Genomic DNA, 15,749 nt, shown 5'->3' with positions numbered 1-15,749 from the left:
TACAACATTACTATAAATAGAAAGACTCATTAAGAGAAATGCATAAAACATAGCATTAAAATTAAAAAAACCAAACACTGCATCTACAAATAGTAAACCCAGAGAAGACAGGAGTAATTGTTATATCCCTGTAACTTCACTTAAAGGTAAAGTAGGAGGATTGTGGGCTTGAGTCCAAAAAGGTTACAGAGTAAGACTCTTATCTAAAGATAATAAACAATTAAATTAAAAAAAAAGTAAAACCTAGTGTAATTTAAGTAAAATCTAATCACATACCTAGGCATTAAGCTCCTGTTTTTTTCATAAAACATCCTTAGGTCTTGAGGACTATTAGCCTATTCAAGAAAAACAAAAGTTAACTTTCTAAACAGAGAGGAGCAAAACTTCCAAATCCATGATTAACGAACACTCACGTTCCTACTGTGGGATGTACGTGGGTGCTGATGCTGAGTGCCATGGACTGCTTACAAATGGACTGCTGGTCACGTAAGACTTATAAAACCTCTGAGATAGCATGCAAATTCTGAGTATCTTGATACAAGATAACTTTTCTGATGCTAAGCATTTAAAGGAGCCTAAAACAGAGAAGCTGCTATTCTGGAAGTTACCTTCCCAGTAAGGACATTATTATTGTGCATAATCTAGGTGTGATTTACCTTATGACTTTCAAGGGACTAAAGAAAGAAAACAAGTCTATTGCCAATATTGTCTCTCCATAACAGCAGCACTGTTATAGGAAGAGTGGCTGGGATTAGTAAATCTGCCTCTACATACAAACCACACTGGAAATGCAAAGAAAGTAACTTGACTGCATTACTGATTTCTTTTTATACCATGCTGGGCAAATAATTTCACTCAGTTATAATTTTCAGGTTAAAAATTAATAAAATGAAAAATTACAGTTGACATTATGAACTTGGGATACTGGCATATCCTCTGAAGGCCAGCCTCTTAATAGGAAAAGGAGATGAGGAAGACAGACAGAATTTCAATATCCCCCTCTGACCCACAGAGTGCCAGGAATGGAGAGTTGGAGACAAGGTTTCTGTGCCCCCAACTCATCTGGATTCCACAACCCCCAAACCAGGCTAGCAGAAAGAGCTTTGGTTACCATTCAACAAAAGCTACTAGCCCTGACTCTACTCCACTATCCTGGAAAACATCGAACAGATGTCATGCCAGTCTTACAATAAAGGGCAAGCAGAAAGAAAGGAAAAGCAAACACCTTGGCTCCCCACAGCATTAACTGTAGCAAAATCAATAAAGTTACAGAGGAGCCTAAAACCTACTGCTTTCAAAATATTCCTTATTTTATAAATCAAAGGCAGCTGCAAAATTTGAAGATGCTAGAAACAAGGACATAAGAAAAAGTCAGGCTACCTGAAAAGGTGGTTTTCCAACCAGGCATTGATAGATCACTGTTCCTATGCTCCATAAATCTGCCTTAGCATCATAATGTTGAGACATAATGACCTCAGGAGCCTGTTCACAAAAATTCAAGAGACATGACCTATGTTAGTTACAGCCTTAATGTGCATACACTCACTGATAATGATCTGATCATACTAAATAAAAATGTTAACATACTGTGACATATCCTTATAAAATGACACTGCCATGAACTTAAAATTATATTACAATGTTGCATGAAAAGAAGAAACAAATGTCTCTATATTATAATGGATACCAAATATAGTAAGAGTATTTTAGTAATAAGGAAAATATATATCAATCACAGGTCACCCTTAAGGTGAGAAATGACAATATAATAGGATCAGGGCAAGGTATGAAAAAGACTTGGATTGCCCTAATATTTTTTCTTAAAAGAGATCAGGGCAAAAACAGAAAAATGTTTTGTTAAATATAGTTGGTAGATACACATTACATTATCTCCTATATTTTTTGTAATTAAAAACTTTTGTAAAGATAAAAAAACTACAATACAAAGCACAATAAGAAAAACTATGTTTAAAGCGAAAGCAGTCAGGTGTAGAGGCACATGTTTGTAATTCTAGCACTTGGGAGGCTGAGGGTTCACAAACTTGAGAGACACTGATTAATAATAATAATAATAATAATAATAATAATAATAATAATAATAATGCATTTTGTTTTAACTGGTTTGTCAGTATCATTAAGTATTGGGGCTTTTTTTGTTTTGTTATTTTTTTGAAGACCACACCATCGCAGCAGTGGAGCTTGCCTTTACTCCTAGCACTCAGGAGGCAGATCTCTATGAATTCAAGACCAGTCTGGTATACAAAGCAAACTTTAGGCCAGACAAGGCTACATAAAGAGACCCTGTCTCAAAATAAAACTTACATCTCTAAAAAAAATCAACCAAACAAACGCTAAAAAGGTAAACTACACTTTAATGTGAAACTACTTTCCATACATAACACTTGTTCCTAGTAGATTTAAAGATTTTTTTCCATTTTATTTTATGTTTGTGGATGTTTAGTTTTGCCTGTACGTGTTTATGTGATACATATGTGCAGTGCCCTCAGAGGCCAGAAAAGGATATCTGTTCCCCCGGAACTGCAGTTATAGATGGTCAGATATCACACATGGGTTCTGGGAATCGAATCTAGTCCTCTACAAGAACAGTGAGTGCTCTTAATTGCTGCACACGTGTGCACTAGTGTGTGCTCACATACTTTCTCTTTCCCCCCCCCCTTCTCTCTCTCTCCCACCCCCTACTAAATCTTTCAGTTGAACCTTTTTACCCTTTTCACAGTTCAGGTCACTGGACCAAGGCCTGCACCATTGAGCTCTACTCCCAGATAATCAACCTTTTTTAAATAATCAGCCAAAATACTCTGATCAAGGTTAAACTAGTTTTTTTTTTTTTCTTTTTTGAGACATAGTCTTGCTTATACACAGCACAGACTGGCCTTACTTTCTGATCCTCCTGCCTCCACTTCCTAATTGTTGGGATTATAGGCATAGGCCACCAAGCCCAGATCTTGACCTAATTTCAAACTTAACAAATTTTGCAATTCTATTAAAGTGTTGAGTTTATTATATAAAGAATAAAATTGTGATTTAAAAAGTAAATCTCATTAAAAAAAAAAAAAAAAAAAAAAAACCACAAGACTTTCATTACTAGTTCTCTTGACCTCAGAGCAGGCTCTAAATGCTTTGACTTTATGAGACTGGGTTTTGCTAATCAGTCTAGGCTGACCAGGAATTCACAGTCATACTATCACAACCTCTTGCACGCTGAGATTGCAGACATCTGCCAATACTCAAAGTTAATTTTACATTAGAGGGTACAAACTTAGAACTGAAATAAGAATTTTGTTTTGTTTTGAGACAGGGTCTCACTGTGTCACTGTGTAATCTGGGCTAAAATGGAACTTGCTATGTAAATCATGCTGGCCTCAAACTCAAAGATCCACCCGCCTCTTTTTCCTGATAGTCTTATTTATTTCATGTAATTCTGCAGCTCCATAATTATTTCTAAGCTTAATACTTCAAATTAGTTCACAAGTTTCATAACCTACTATACATTATCAAAGGATAAATACTAAGATTATTTTTCAGCATTAAGTGTGGAGCTAAAAAAATAACTTCTACAATATATGAAACTTGTTAAGACAGACGTCATGTAAAAGATAAACCTATCTTATGAAAAAAGAGGTACCCCAAAAAGCATGTGCAATTATTCCTTTTTGTTGCTGTTGTTTTGTTTTTTTGAGATAGGATCTGTCTGTGTAGATCTGGCTCTCCTGGAACTTACTTTGTAGACCAGGCTGGCCTCAAACTCAAGAGATCTGACTCTGACTTCCAAGTGCTGAGATTAAAGGCAAGAGCCACCATCAGCTAGCTTTTACAAGTTTTTTGTTTTTGTTTTTGTTTTTTGAGACAGGGTTTCTCTGTGTAGCCCTGGCTGTCCTGGAACTCACTCTGTAGATCAGGCTGGCCTCGAACTCAGAAATCCACCTGCCTCTGCCTCCCAAGTGGTGGGATTAAAGGCATGTGCCACCACTTCCTGGCTTTTATAAGTATTCTTAATTACTGCACATTTAAGTATACTATGACAGTATTATTTGAAATTTTATTTTCAGTTGAATCTAACAGTCTTTTGTGGTTTCACTGAAAAATGTGTCCCACAGGTTCAGGCTGCCCAGATGATGGTGTTATCTAGGAGACTGTGGAACTTTCACAGTGTGAAGCACTGCCTGAGGAGGTGTGTCACTGCACTTTCACAGTGTGGAGCACTGCTGGAGGAAGTGTGTCACTGGAGGTGAGTTCTGAGGGATAATAGTTCACCCCACTTCCTGTTCTCTCTTCTTCTCTTTCTCCTCCCTGCTAACTTCCTGGCATCCTGTTTATGGACATAGTGTGATCAGCCAGCTTCCTGCTCCAGCTGCCAGCTGCCAGCTGCCATGTTTGTCTTGCCATTATGGGCTTCCCTTTGGAACCATAAGCTAAAATAAACTCTTCCTTCTATAAGCTGCTTTGGGTCACCATATTTTATCACAACAACAACAACAACATGACTAATACATAGGAATTTCTATAATAGTTAAGCTTTAAAAATAAAAAGTAAAAAACAGAGCCAGGCATGGTGGCACACACCTTTACTCTCAGCACTTAAAGGGAAGAGATAGGTTGAATCTCTGGAAGTTTGAGAGCAGCCTGGTCTACAAAAGGGGTTCTAGGTCATCCAAGGCTACACAGTGAGCCCCAGTTTCTAAATAAATAAATAAGTATATAAGTATAAACAAACAAAACAAAACAGGGGGCTCGAGAGATAGATCAATAGTTAAGAGTGCTAGCTGCTCTTCCAAAGTAACCAGGTTCAATTCCCAGTACCCACATGGCTTACAACTGTCTAAAACTCCAGTTCTAGAGGATCTGATACCCTCTGTGCCAGCAAAAAACTCATCCACATAAGATAATAAAATTTAAAAAGATTCAAAACCCCAAAACAAATGTGGAACAACTTTTAAGTCCACCAACCAATATGTCTGTGTGATCTCATTATTGCTAACATAATTAACAAAATATAAATCACTGTTGAGATCAGATGCAGAAGTTCTTCTCACTTACCATGTACATTGGGGATCCACACAGTGTTGCTGCCATTGTGTTACTATGTAGGTAACGTGCAAAACCAAAATCAGCTGTTTCACAAAGTTAAAAAAAAAAAAACAAATGACAGTTGGTTCATACTTTACATATATTATTCTGTAAGACACAGAAGGCACAAAAGAACTATGAAAAGAATGTGCTTACTGAAAATGTCTATCCACCAAAAGAAAACAAGTAGTTATCTCAAGTTAAAGAAGTTAAAAATAATAGCAACAGTCAACTATGTAAGTCTACTGGCTTTTAACCAAGGAGCCTCAATCTTTGCAAGTGGAAATGCTACTTATAATAAATTATAAATTAACATAGCTCTCATTAAGCATCTATATCACATTTAGAATTTGAATTCTCTTTTCTAATAGCTTCTTCATACACTATCAGAGCACTAAAAGCAGCGGCAAAGGCTGAGTGAGTTCCTTTGGACATCTATGTCAGAATCAGAACTGTAGGGTCAGGATCATAACCTGCTGCCTGTAAGCATACTACATCAGTTCCCCTATACAGAGAAGCAGGTTTTGCATTTGGCCCTTATTAGACTTAAGTAAAAGAGTCACAGACTGGAGAGATGGCTCAGTGGTTAAGAGCACTGATTGTTCTTCCTGAGTTGAATTCCCAGCAATCACATGGTGGCTCACAACCATTTTTAAAGGGATCTGATGCCCTCTTCTGGTGTGTCTCATAACACACAAAACTCATAAAACAGTGTACTCATAATACATAAAATAAATAAATAAATCTTTAAAAAAAAAGTCATATATCTAAACAGATCTCAACAAACCCTGTAACAATTTCAAAATCCCATTAATAAAATTCATTAGTCTAACAAATCTGAACTAAAATGATGTAAAAGTACTGTCTCAAAACTGTCCTTTCCATGAAGCAAATCATAGTTATTTACCTATTTTGATACGAATACCACTGACATTTGACTTCCTTCGATTGGCATAAGATAACAAGATATTCTGTGGTTTGAGATCCCTGTGGATTATTCCTTTGCTGTGCAGGATTCGCATGGCTGCTGCAATCTGATGAAGAAACACTCTGATAGTATCTTCACTCAGAGTTCCTTTAGCTGGTAGAAAAGGAATCACATGAATAATTAAAGAGACAAAAATCAAATACCTTTCATTCCATTAAGATAATTCAGCTGTTAAGGAGAGTACAGAATAAATAAGAACCTGGAATTTGCATGTATTCCTTTTGTTAATTTAACAAGCAAAATCTAAAAAGAACAAATTTCTCAAAAAAAAAACTGATCTGTTAAAGAGAACTGATTTGTAATTTGATTGTTGATATCTTTTCCTTTTTTTCTTTTCTGTTTTCACCAGTCAAGGTTCCTATGGTACATCTCTGAACACAAGAGATGGTCAACAAATGCAAATCCCCTTTACAGATCAAAATATAAGTTCCGTTTGACACTGGTCATACCTAGGAAAAATGTTCAAGCTTCACACCAAGTAGTTCACGAGCACACTACAGACCAGTGAAACCCGTGTGGAACCTCTGGCCACTGCACTATAGGGATTTCTATGTAGTAGTGTCACTTTCCCCTTAACTCTCATGGCTACAGTCCTCCTGCCCCACATAGGATCTCTCAGAAGGAAAGACATCTTTAAGAAGTCGAGTTTCCACTCTTGTAATCATTCAGTGACTATCACAGCACACAGAGAGGCTACAGGCTCATAGCATGGTGTGGCAGTTGGGCAATTAAAATCCCAGCCTTTGCCCCATGTGTGACTTTGGTAGAAGTTTGATGAGAACAGCTTTATAAAGTAGTTATGATAATACATAGCAGTGTGCATAATAGTGGAAACTTCAAAAGGCCTACCATACGATATACAACCAAATTTACTGAGGTATGCAAATATAAATTTTCTATAGTAATAAATCTGCCACAATGCAATCTCTTGACTCTGCATAAAAGATTTAAATCCTTCATGATGAGTTGGAGAAATGGCTTGCAGTTGAGAGTGCTTCCAGTACCAGGTTTAGTTCCCAGCACCCACATCATGTGACTAAAAGCTACCCCTACAGTCCCAAGGATCCAATGTTCTCTTTTGGCCCACAACAGCTGTATGTGCCACACATTCACATAAACATATTAAATCTTTAAATCCTGTGAGCATATTTCTGTCCATGTAATTCTTAGAATACATTCTATAACTTTTTCATGTGTAACAAGAATGGTAAAATAACATTAACACGTGGACAAGTGAAATATAATTGTTTTAAAATCATTTTGATATCATGTCAAGTGACACTTTAATAACTTGTTGATATGATATTTTTAAGGACCAGCCATGGTGCCACACACCTTTATTCCCAGCACTCAGGAGACAGAAGCACATGGATCTCTGAGTTTGAGGCCAGCTTCATATACGGAGTGAGTTCCAGGACAGCCAGGGCTACACAGAGAAACCCTGCCTCAAACAAACAAAGACAAAACAAAGAAACAAAAATAAAACAAGATAATTATGTCCATAAGATATAATAAAGTCAACTTCGTGACTTGAAAATTACCAAATTATTTTCCTATGAGGGTTGTTCTTATTATGTCCTCTGGGATTCTGTTTTCTGATACACACTTTTTTTTTTTTTTTTTTTGAGACAGGTTCTCTCCACACAGCCCTGGCTGACCTGGTATTCACTATGTAATTCCAATCTGTCCCAGTCAAAACTCATAAATCCACTTGCCTTTGCCTCCCAATCCTTGAATAAAAGGCGTACACCACCATACCAGACTGTAAAAAATTTCCAAGTAGTATAAAATCTTCTATATCGTGAACACTTAAGAACTTCAAGTAGTACCTGGTATGGTGTCACATGCCTCTGATTCCAACACTCAGGAGGCAGAGGCAGAGACAGGTAGATCTCTGTGACTTCAAGATCATCCTGGTATAGAAATACAATGATACTCTGTCTCAAAACCAATGTGAATTTGAAATCTTTAGCCAGTTGTAGATACCTACAATCTTAGCACTTGGGAAACAGAAGCATGAGGGTCAGGAGTTCAAGCCCAGTCTCATCTAATACTAAGTTCAGGACAGCCTATGATACATGAAACTCTTTTAAAAAAAAAACAACAACAACAAAAACTGATCCCAGCACTCTGGAGGCAGAGGTGGGTGGATCTCTGTACTTTAGGGCTAGGCTGATCTACACAGTGAGTTCCAGGTCAGCCAAGACAAAAAACAGAAACCTGGGGAATAGCTGGGCTCTATAAAGAAGCAGGCTGAGCAATCCAGGAAGTATCACCCTCCACAGCCTCTGCATCACCTCCTATCTCCAGGTTCCTATTCTGACTGAGTTTCTGTCCTGATTTCCCTAGGTGATAGACAGCTATTGTGAAAGTGTAAGCTGAATAAATCCTTTCCTTCCCAACTTGAATTTTGGTCTTGGTCTTTCATGGAAGCAATAAAAACCCTAAGACAGAACCCCAAAGGGTTGAGACCTGCTGCTCTATAGTCTTATTTTCTGATGTAACATTGTATATGTACATAATGATTTAGATTGTATCACCCCTCATTTCCTTCCCACTTCCTTCCTCTTCCAGCTTCCCCTTCTACTTCATGGGTGTGTGTGTGTGTATGTTGTTTTTGTCATTGCTGTTTTGAGACAAGGTTTCTCTGTGTTGTCCTGGCTGTCCAAGACCTCACTCTGTAGATTGGCCTGCCTCTGCCTCCCAAGTGCTGGGATTAAAGACCTGCACCCACTGCCACCACTACCCAGCTTTTATTTGTAAAGTAATGAAAGGAACTAATGGCTCAGTGATGGTAAGTCAGGTGTGCTTTTTGAAGAAAATAAATTATTTGGTTTCTTCCCTCCTGGGGCAAAGCCCCTCTTCTAAACCTCTTCCTCAATGTCAGAGAAAAAAAGGTTAATATTTGTGTGAGTGTGGAAAATTAAAACCAGTTGGTCAGCAAAAGAACTACAAGTTATACAATATTTATTGAATGTTTCTACACAAGTCTGGGACACAGAGGCAGCATTTTAGAAATGCCTCTCAGAATTAAGCATACTTCTCTTACTGAACATTCATACTTCTCTTACTGAACATTGATAAATACACATAAATTTACCTTGTGGGGTTAGTTAGATGGTTCAACAGGTAAAAAAGTGTTTGCCACCAAACCTGACAACTTGACTTCCATTCTGAGACCCACATGGTAGAAGGGGAGAGTGTACGCCTACAAATTTCCCTCTGACCACATGTATGCCATGGTATACTTGTGCACACAGCGCGAGCACACACACACACACACACACACACACACACACACACACACACACACACGGAAGTGTAGCAATAAAATTACCTTGCAAATAATCTGCCAGGTCTCCACCATTGCAATACTGATAAGTTAAAAAAAAAAAAAAGGTAATTAACTTCAAAAGATACAGTTATTGTGATTAAAATCAAGTAGTTCATAGCCTGATAAGGGAGAATACTTCTTTAATCCCAGTACTTGAGAGGCAAAGGTAAACAGATCTCTGTTAGTTCAAGGACAGCCTGGGCTACAAACTGAGTTCCAGGACAGCTAAGATACACAGTGAGACCTGTCTCAACAAAACAAAACAAAACAAAACACAACAAAAACACTTTATATTTAAAAAAAAAAGCCGGGCAGTGGTGGCGCACGCCTTTAACCCCAGCACTTGGGATTTCTAAGTTCAAGGCCAGCCTGGTCTACGGAGTGAGTTCCAGGACAGCCAGGGCTACACAGAGAAACCCTGTCTTGAAAAACTAAAACCGAGGTAGGCGGATTTCTGAGTTTGAGGCCAGCCTGGTCTACAGAGTGAGTTCCAGGACAGCCAAAACTACACAGAGAAACCCTGTCTAAAAAAAAGAAAAGAAAAGAAAAGAAAAAAGAAAAGGAAAGAAAAGAAAAAAAAAGAAAAAAGAAAAACTAAAACCAAAACCAAGTAAACTAAAGAAAGTCCAAGTCAGTGCCCATCCTTCCCACACACATACAATAAGTAAATAAGATGTATTGTATTCTTTTATTTATTTATTTATTTTTACAAAAAAAAAAAGTGTCTACTATACAGCCCTAGCTGTCCTAGAACTCGTGCTATATAGACCAGGCTAGCCTCAAACTCACAGAGATCTACCTGTCTCTGCCTCTGCTGGGATTGTAAGTATGCACCATAATGCCCATCCAATAAAATATAATTTAACTTTAAAAAAGAAAAAGTAATTAAAATAAGATCATTGATTCAAAATGAATTTAATCTGTTCTGTTGAAGTTGTTTATAAAATATAATCTAATTTTAAAGTATTCTAATTGTGTAGTTAAAACACTTAAATTTTATATTCTTTATGAAGTAGAATCTAAATCATTCAATCAACTTTATTATTACTTACTCTCAATACTGGTAGAATACCTACCTCCATCACCAGAAAGACAGAGTTGGGTAATTCCTAGAAAATAAACATACATATCATAAAAAACTAAACACTAAATTTAGTTAATTAAAAAAAATATACTTGTTCATTATTAAACTAAACTCACAAAATTGATCAGAAAGTAAAATTAAAATTTTCAGGCAAGAAGAGTCTTGTCTTTTTTTACTTCATACACTTTCAGGAATGGAACCCACAGCTAGGGACCCTATACAAGCCCTCTGTGCTATACCTCTGGCTCTAAACTTCTCAACAGTGTTTTATGCGTTGGCTCTGTATAGCCAAAATAGATTTTGATGACACTCTGACATGGGAGTATATATCATTCACAAAATACTTGCCTGGTATGCATACATGAGCCCCATGTTCAGTCTCCAGCACCACAGAATAAAATAAACTCCTTCCCTTGATTTGACTGTCCATTTATAGGTCCCTTTTTGTTTACTTTCATAGTAACTCATTACTAAATTTAAGTTGAAGTTCACCCAGATCAGAAATAAAAGCTGGTGCTTCAGGATAGGAAGTCAAGCAGCCTCTTTTCAGTCGTACCCTTTTAATCCCAGTATCAAAAGGGGCTGCCACAGGCCTGTTCTGCCACCATCACCATGAGGCACCCACTGCAATGCTAGACCTGAATGTGAAGTTATATCTATAAGAGAGTCAGTGACTTAGAATAATTTGCTTCACTTATTTCTCAAGAGAACTAGATTGAAAAAAAGAAAAAGAAAGAAAAGAAAGCCTGCTGTTGCTAGTAGTGGGGGTGGTACACACCTTTAGTCCCAGCAGGGGCAGGTGGACTTCTGAGTTCCAGGTCAGCCTGGTCTACACAGCCAGTTCCAGAAGAGCCACAACTACACAGTGAAATTCTTATCTCAAAAAGAAAAACCCAATAACCAAAAGCAGATTGGGGGTGGGGTGCAGGAGGGGGAATGGAAACACATTATGCCCAATTCTTCAATTCTTTTATCCCAAGGTCTATAGCCATTCCCAAAAATGGTGATGCCATCTTTTCTTTGCTAAGGAATGAGACTGAACAACAGATCCCGACATGGAACGTTTAACACATGCCTGGCTTCCTCAGCAGTAGCACTCTCTTGACAAATGAGGAAGGATGTGGAAAACAAACAACACTTAGCAAGCAAGAAAAATCAAGTGTAGAGGAAATAAATTTTCTAAGGTCAGCAAATGGCTCAGAGGGTAAAGGAGCTTGCTATACAAGCTCACTTGCAAATGGCTCTGGCCTAATTTGTGAGCTCCAATAGAAACTGTCTCAAAGGATGTGGACAACATTCCCGATGATAATATTCCAGGTGGTTCTCAGGCCTCTTCACACACATGCACATGCACACATGCGCACACACATACACTAACCAAATAGACATTAAGAAGGTGAAAGGGTAAGATAAATTATTTACAGAGCTGGAAAACATGTTTCAGCAGTCACGAGTGCTTTCTTCTCTACCAGAAGACATAAGTCTAGTTTCCAGTATCCATGCCTGGTAGTGCACAACCATAGCTAACAACACCTGAGTCTAGCTCCATGTCTTCTTCTGTTCCCCTAAGTTGTGTGGGACACGGACAGACACGGGGACACACACACACACACACACACACATTCTAAAAGTAATGACAATAAAAGATTTCTAACAAACAATAAATAAAAGACAACCCAATGTGTAAGCAAGCAAGAAACTTCCATGGAAATTTCAAAAAGATATTTAAATGGTTACTAAACTTACAAATCATATTCAAACCAGAAGGTTAAGACCATAACTAGATGGCTGGAGAGATGGCTCAGTGATTAAGAGTACTAGCTGCTCTTAGAGAGGTCCTGAGTTCAATTCCCAGCAACCACAATGTGGATCACAACCATCTGTAATGGAATCCAATGCCCTCTTCTGGTGTGTCTGAAGATAGCTACAGTGTACTCACATAAAATAAGTAAATCTTTTAAAAAAAAATAAACAAAACAAAAAAAACCCAAACCCAAAAGCAAAAAACAAACAAACAAAACAAAACCTGTAACTAGAAAGTAGGCAAAGTTGTGCACCCTGTAATTCTGGTACTTGAGAGGTAGAGGCAGGAAATCAGAAGTCCAAGGTCGTCCTGAGCTACACAATGAGTCTGTGGCCAGTCTAGACTACATAAGCCTCCATCTCAAAAAATAAAAATTAAAAATCCTAACTAAATACAATCACCAGAATAACTAAAATTGCCAGATGTCAGCAAGAATGAGTAGCAAGTGAACCCTTTAAACACTGCTGGGAGGAGTATATTTACAACAACCAGACATCTTAGAGAATGCCTTTGCAAGACCTATTTCAATGTGATGGAGAAACTATACTCCTTTTCCATTTCTTTGAGGCTCTAAGGGAAGTGTTTTGGTGAAAATAATATACAATTAATGAAGATTTGGAAAGATAGCTTCAATATAGAGCCAATAAAAAAAGAAGAGGAGGAAGAAGAGGAAGAAGAGGGGAGAGGAGGAAGAGGAAGAGGAAGAGGAGGAAGAGAGAGGGGGAGAGGAGGAAGAGGAGGAAGAGAAGGAAGAGGAGGAAGAGGAAGAAGAGAAGAAAGTTAGCTTAGAGATGTAGTTTGTCTTAGTATATGCAAAGCCCTTGGCTGGATCTCCAGAACACCCTGAGGAAAAAAAATGAAATGTTCTCAGCAATGTTGAGTGTGTGTGTACAAGCACATATGTAGTAAAAGGGAAAAAGCAGGGCCTGGAGAGACAGCTCAGTAGTTAAGAGCACTTGCTGTTCTTGCAGAGGATCCAGGTTTGGTTCCCAGCACCACATGAAGGTTCACAAACACCTATAACTCCAATTCCAAGCGATCTGACACCTTATCTGACCACCACCACCAGGCACACATGTGGTGTACATACAATGCAATGTAAGCAAACATACACATAAAGCAAAATAAATATAAGAAAGAAAAAGTTATATATAAAATACACCAGAGGTTTCTTCTCAACATAAATGATACCAGAACACACTATCTCTTTTTGCTTTATATTGTTAGACAGTTTGAATTGTTTTTACATTAGGGGTGTATTACTTAATTTTTTAAAAAAGTGGGTGAGTTCTTTACATGTTGAACAACAGGACCAAGTGGTTCTCTGTAGCAGAATTTACATAACTCAGACCAGAAATGGAGAAAACAGTAAGATACAGAAGCAGCAGAAACCAATTTACTAACAAAGAGCAAAAGAAAAACTTGTGGCTCCTAAAACCCAGTCTTCCGGTTCCTCTGTCACACTTGTTTGTCTGGAGACAGGGTGGCTCTACACAGCAACGGCTGTCTTGGATCTCACTATGTGGTCTCAAACTCCTAGAGATCCACTTGCTTCTGTCTCCAGTGTTTCAATTAAAGATGTATACCAATACATCTGACTCTGCTACATTTCTTAATTCATTCTCCAACCTGCAGGCAACTTCTATAGACTATCTCACAGGAAACAAGAAAAATAATGTCATTCCTATAATCCTTCATGTTATTTCCCTTGGGGTTACCTGGCACTGGACAATCTCAGAGTATCCTACAGGGTACAATCATGCCCATTATAGTGCCAAGGGTAATAGTGTTCACATGGACAAAATCTTAAATGAGTTTGCTGTAAAAACAATACTCTAATCTAAGTTCCTTACATTCAGGGCTTTTAGGTTATTACTGGCTACTATAATAACCAATCATAGTCTGAGTAGCTTAATAAAAATTTACTTTTGTATTATAAGTATTTTTTCAAACTATAAATGCCAACCACCCTCTTCTGCATTTAATTTAATACATATACTTTCCATACATTAACAATCTTATTTAACTACACAATTCAATTAATTATAACAAATGTGCACTGTTCAGATCAACACCTGTAACATCCCCTGACATCCCTTACCATCATCCCTTCCAAGTGCTGTCCTGATTTTCCCTCTTCAATCACTCTCTCAGCTTCTTTTAGAAAGTCACAAAAACACACCTGAAGTGGCAGAATATGGCTTCATGTTTTCAACAACTGAGATTCCTGTATTAGGTGCTATTGTTATGCAATTTTTAATGCCTTTAATTCACCTGGCAATTTTTTTTAAAAAAAGAATGTAAATGGGATTTTTAACTTTGTATTTTCAGTTTTGCCTACACCATCTATTAAATAATGCATTTTGTTCTTGTTATGCTAAAAATTATCAAGAGTTGATTATTTATGAGAGTAAGGGTACTCTACCTATAGCAGGCTCAGATTACTCAAGATTTATGTTTGAAAGAAAGATATAACTTTACTCTCCTGCTTATGAACTGTCCTTAAAGTAAGGATATGGGTTGGAGAGATAGCTCAGTGTTTAAGAGCACTTATTCTTGCAGTGGACTGGAATTCAACTCCCAACACCCTCTGGAGGATCACAGCAATCCCTTAACTCCAGTTCCAGATTATCTGACACCCTTTTCTGACCTCCACGAATCACCAGGCATGCGCGTGGTACATAAACATACATGCAGACAAAACATGCATGCACATGAAGTAAATATGTCCAATGAAAATTTTAAAGAGCAGTGATCAGGCTGCCTGGCTCCTTCCACCTCTCCAGCACCACCAGTCCCCATTTTCTTTTATGCCTTGAAAGCCCTCTCCTTGATCCTCAAGTCCAACAGCTCAACCATTCTTCCTTTCTGCGGTCTTCACAAGAGAACTCCTTGGGATGCTTATGTGTTGTTCTCTCACCACCTCCTGCCATAGCCTTCCCACCCATCTATTAAATCATTTCTTCAGAGAGTCTTCCCCAGCCCCACCCTGATATCCTCATATTGTTTCCTCCAAACCTCTGCACCAGTTCTTCACATACAGCCTTTCACATGCTTACAACTATGAACTACACACCAAACCATAAGCGAAAACCACTTCTTTGCTCTCCATTATAATCTGTACTAACTGACTCAAAAAAAAAAAAAAAAAAAACCCACCCCCGTTAATCATGGGGCTGGTGAGATGGCTCAGCAGTTAAGAACACTGACTGCTCTTCCAGAGGCCCTGAGTTCAATTTCCAGCAACCACATGGTGGCTCACAACCATCTGTAACAGGACCTGAAGCCCTCTTCTGGTGTGTCTGAAGATAGGTACAGTGTACTCATATACATGAAATAGATAAAAGAAATACTAATCACAACGAAATTAGCAATAAACACACAAGAAGCAGCAATGGGAAAGTCTGGGAAGAAATAACAAAAGGCAAATATAACAAGATGATCCATTTAC

At 37.9% G+C, this 15,749-nt stretch overlaps 1 protein-coding gene across 7 annotated transcripts in view; it reads right to left on the bottom strand.

The window, feature by feature from the left end:
• Window positions 1–15,749, bottom strand: part of Ulk2 (unc-51 like autophagy activating kinase 2) — a 77,640-nt gene that overhangs the window by 53,920 nt on the left and 7,971 nt on the right. For 5 of the 7 annotated variants that reach the window (XM_034505468.2, XM_076936683.1, XM_076936678.1 and 2 more), the window contains 6 exons: window positions 10,487–10,519; window positions 9,414–9,450; window positions 5,996–6,169; window positions 5,059–5,132; window positions 1,381–1,482; window positions 277–335 (listed from right to left, as the gene is read on the bottom strand). In XM_034505468.2, coding sequence (XP_034361359.1) covers window positions 277–335; window positions 1,381–1,482; window positions 5,059–5,132; window positions 5,996–6,169; window positions 9,414–9,450; window positions 10,487–10,519 — 479 coding nt within the window. Of the gene's footprint in view, window positions 1–276; window positions 336–1,380; window positions 1,483–5,058; window positions 5,133–5,995; window positions 6,170–7,411; window positions 7,518–7,905; window positions 7,990–9,413; window positions 9,451–10,486; window positions 10,520–15,749 lie in introns of those variants that run through there. The other 2 variants (XM_076936681.1, XM_076936682.1) reach the window with 2 other exon arrangements.

The sequence above is a fragment of the Arvicanthis niloticus genome, chromosome 6 (genome assembly GCF_011762505.2).
Source record: "Arvicanthis niloticus isolate mArvNil1 chromosome 6, mArvNil1.pat.X, whole genome shotgun sequence".
NCBI lineage: Eukaryota > Metazoa > Chordata > Mammalia > Rodentia > Muridae > Arvicanthis > Arvicanthis niloticus.
Note: the sequence above shows the minus strand (reverse complement) of the source record. Positions and strands in the feature narration are given on the sequence as shown.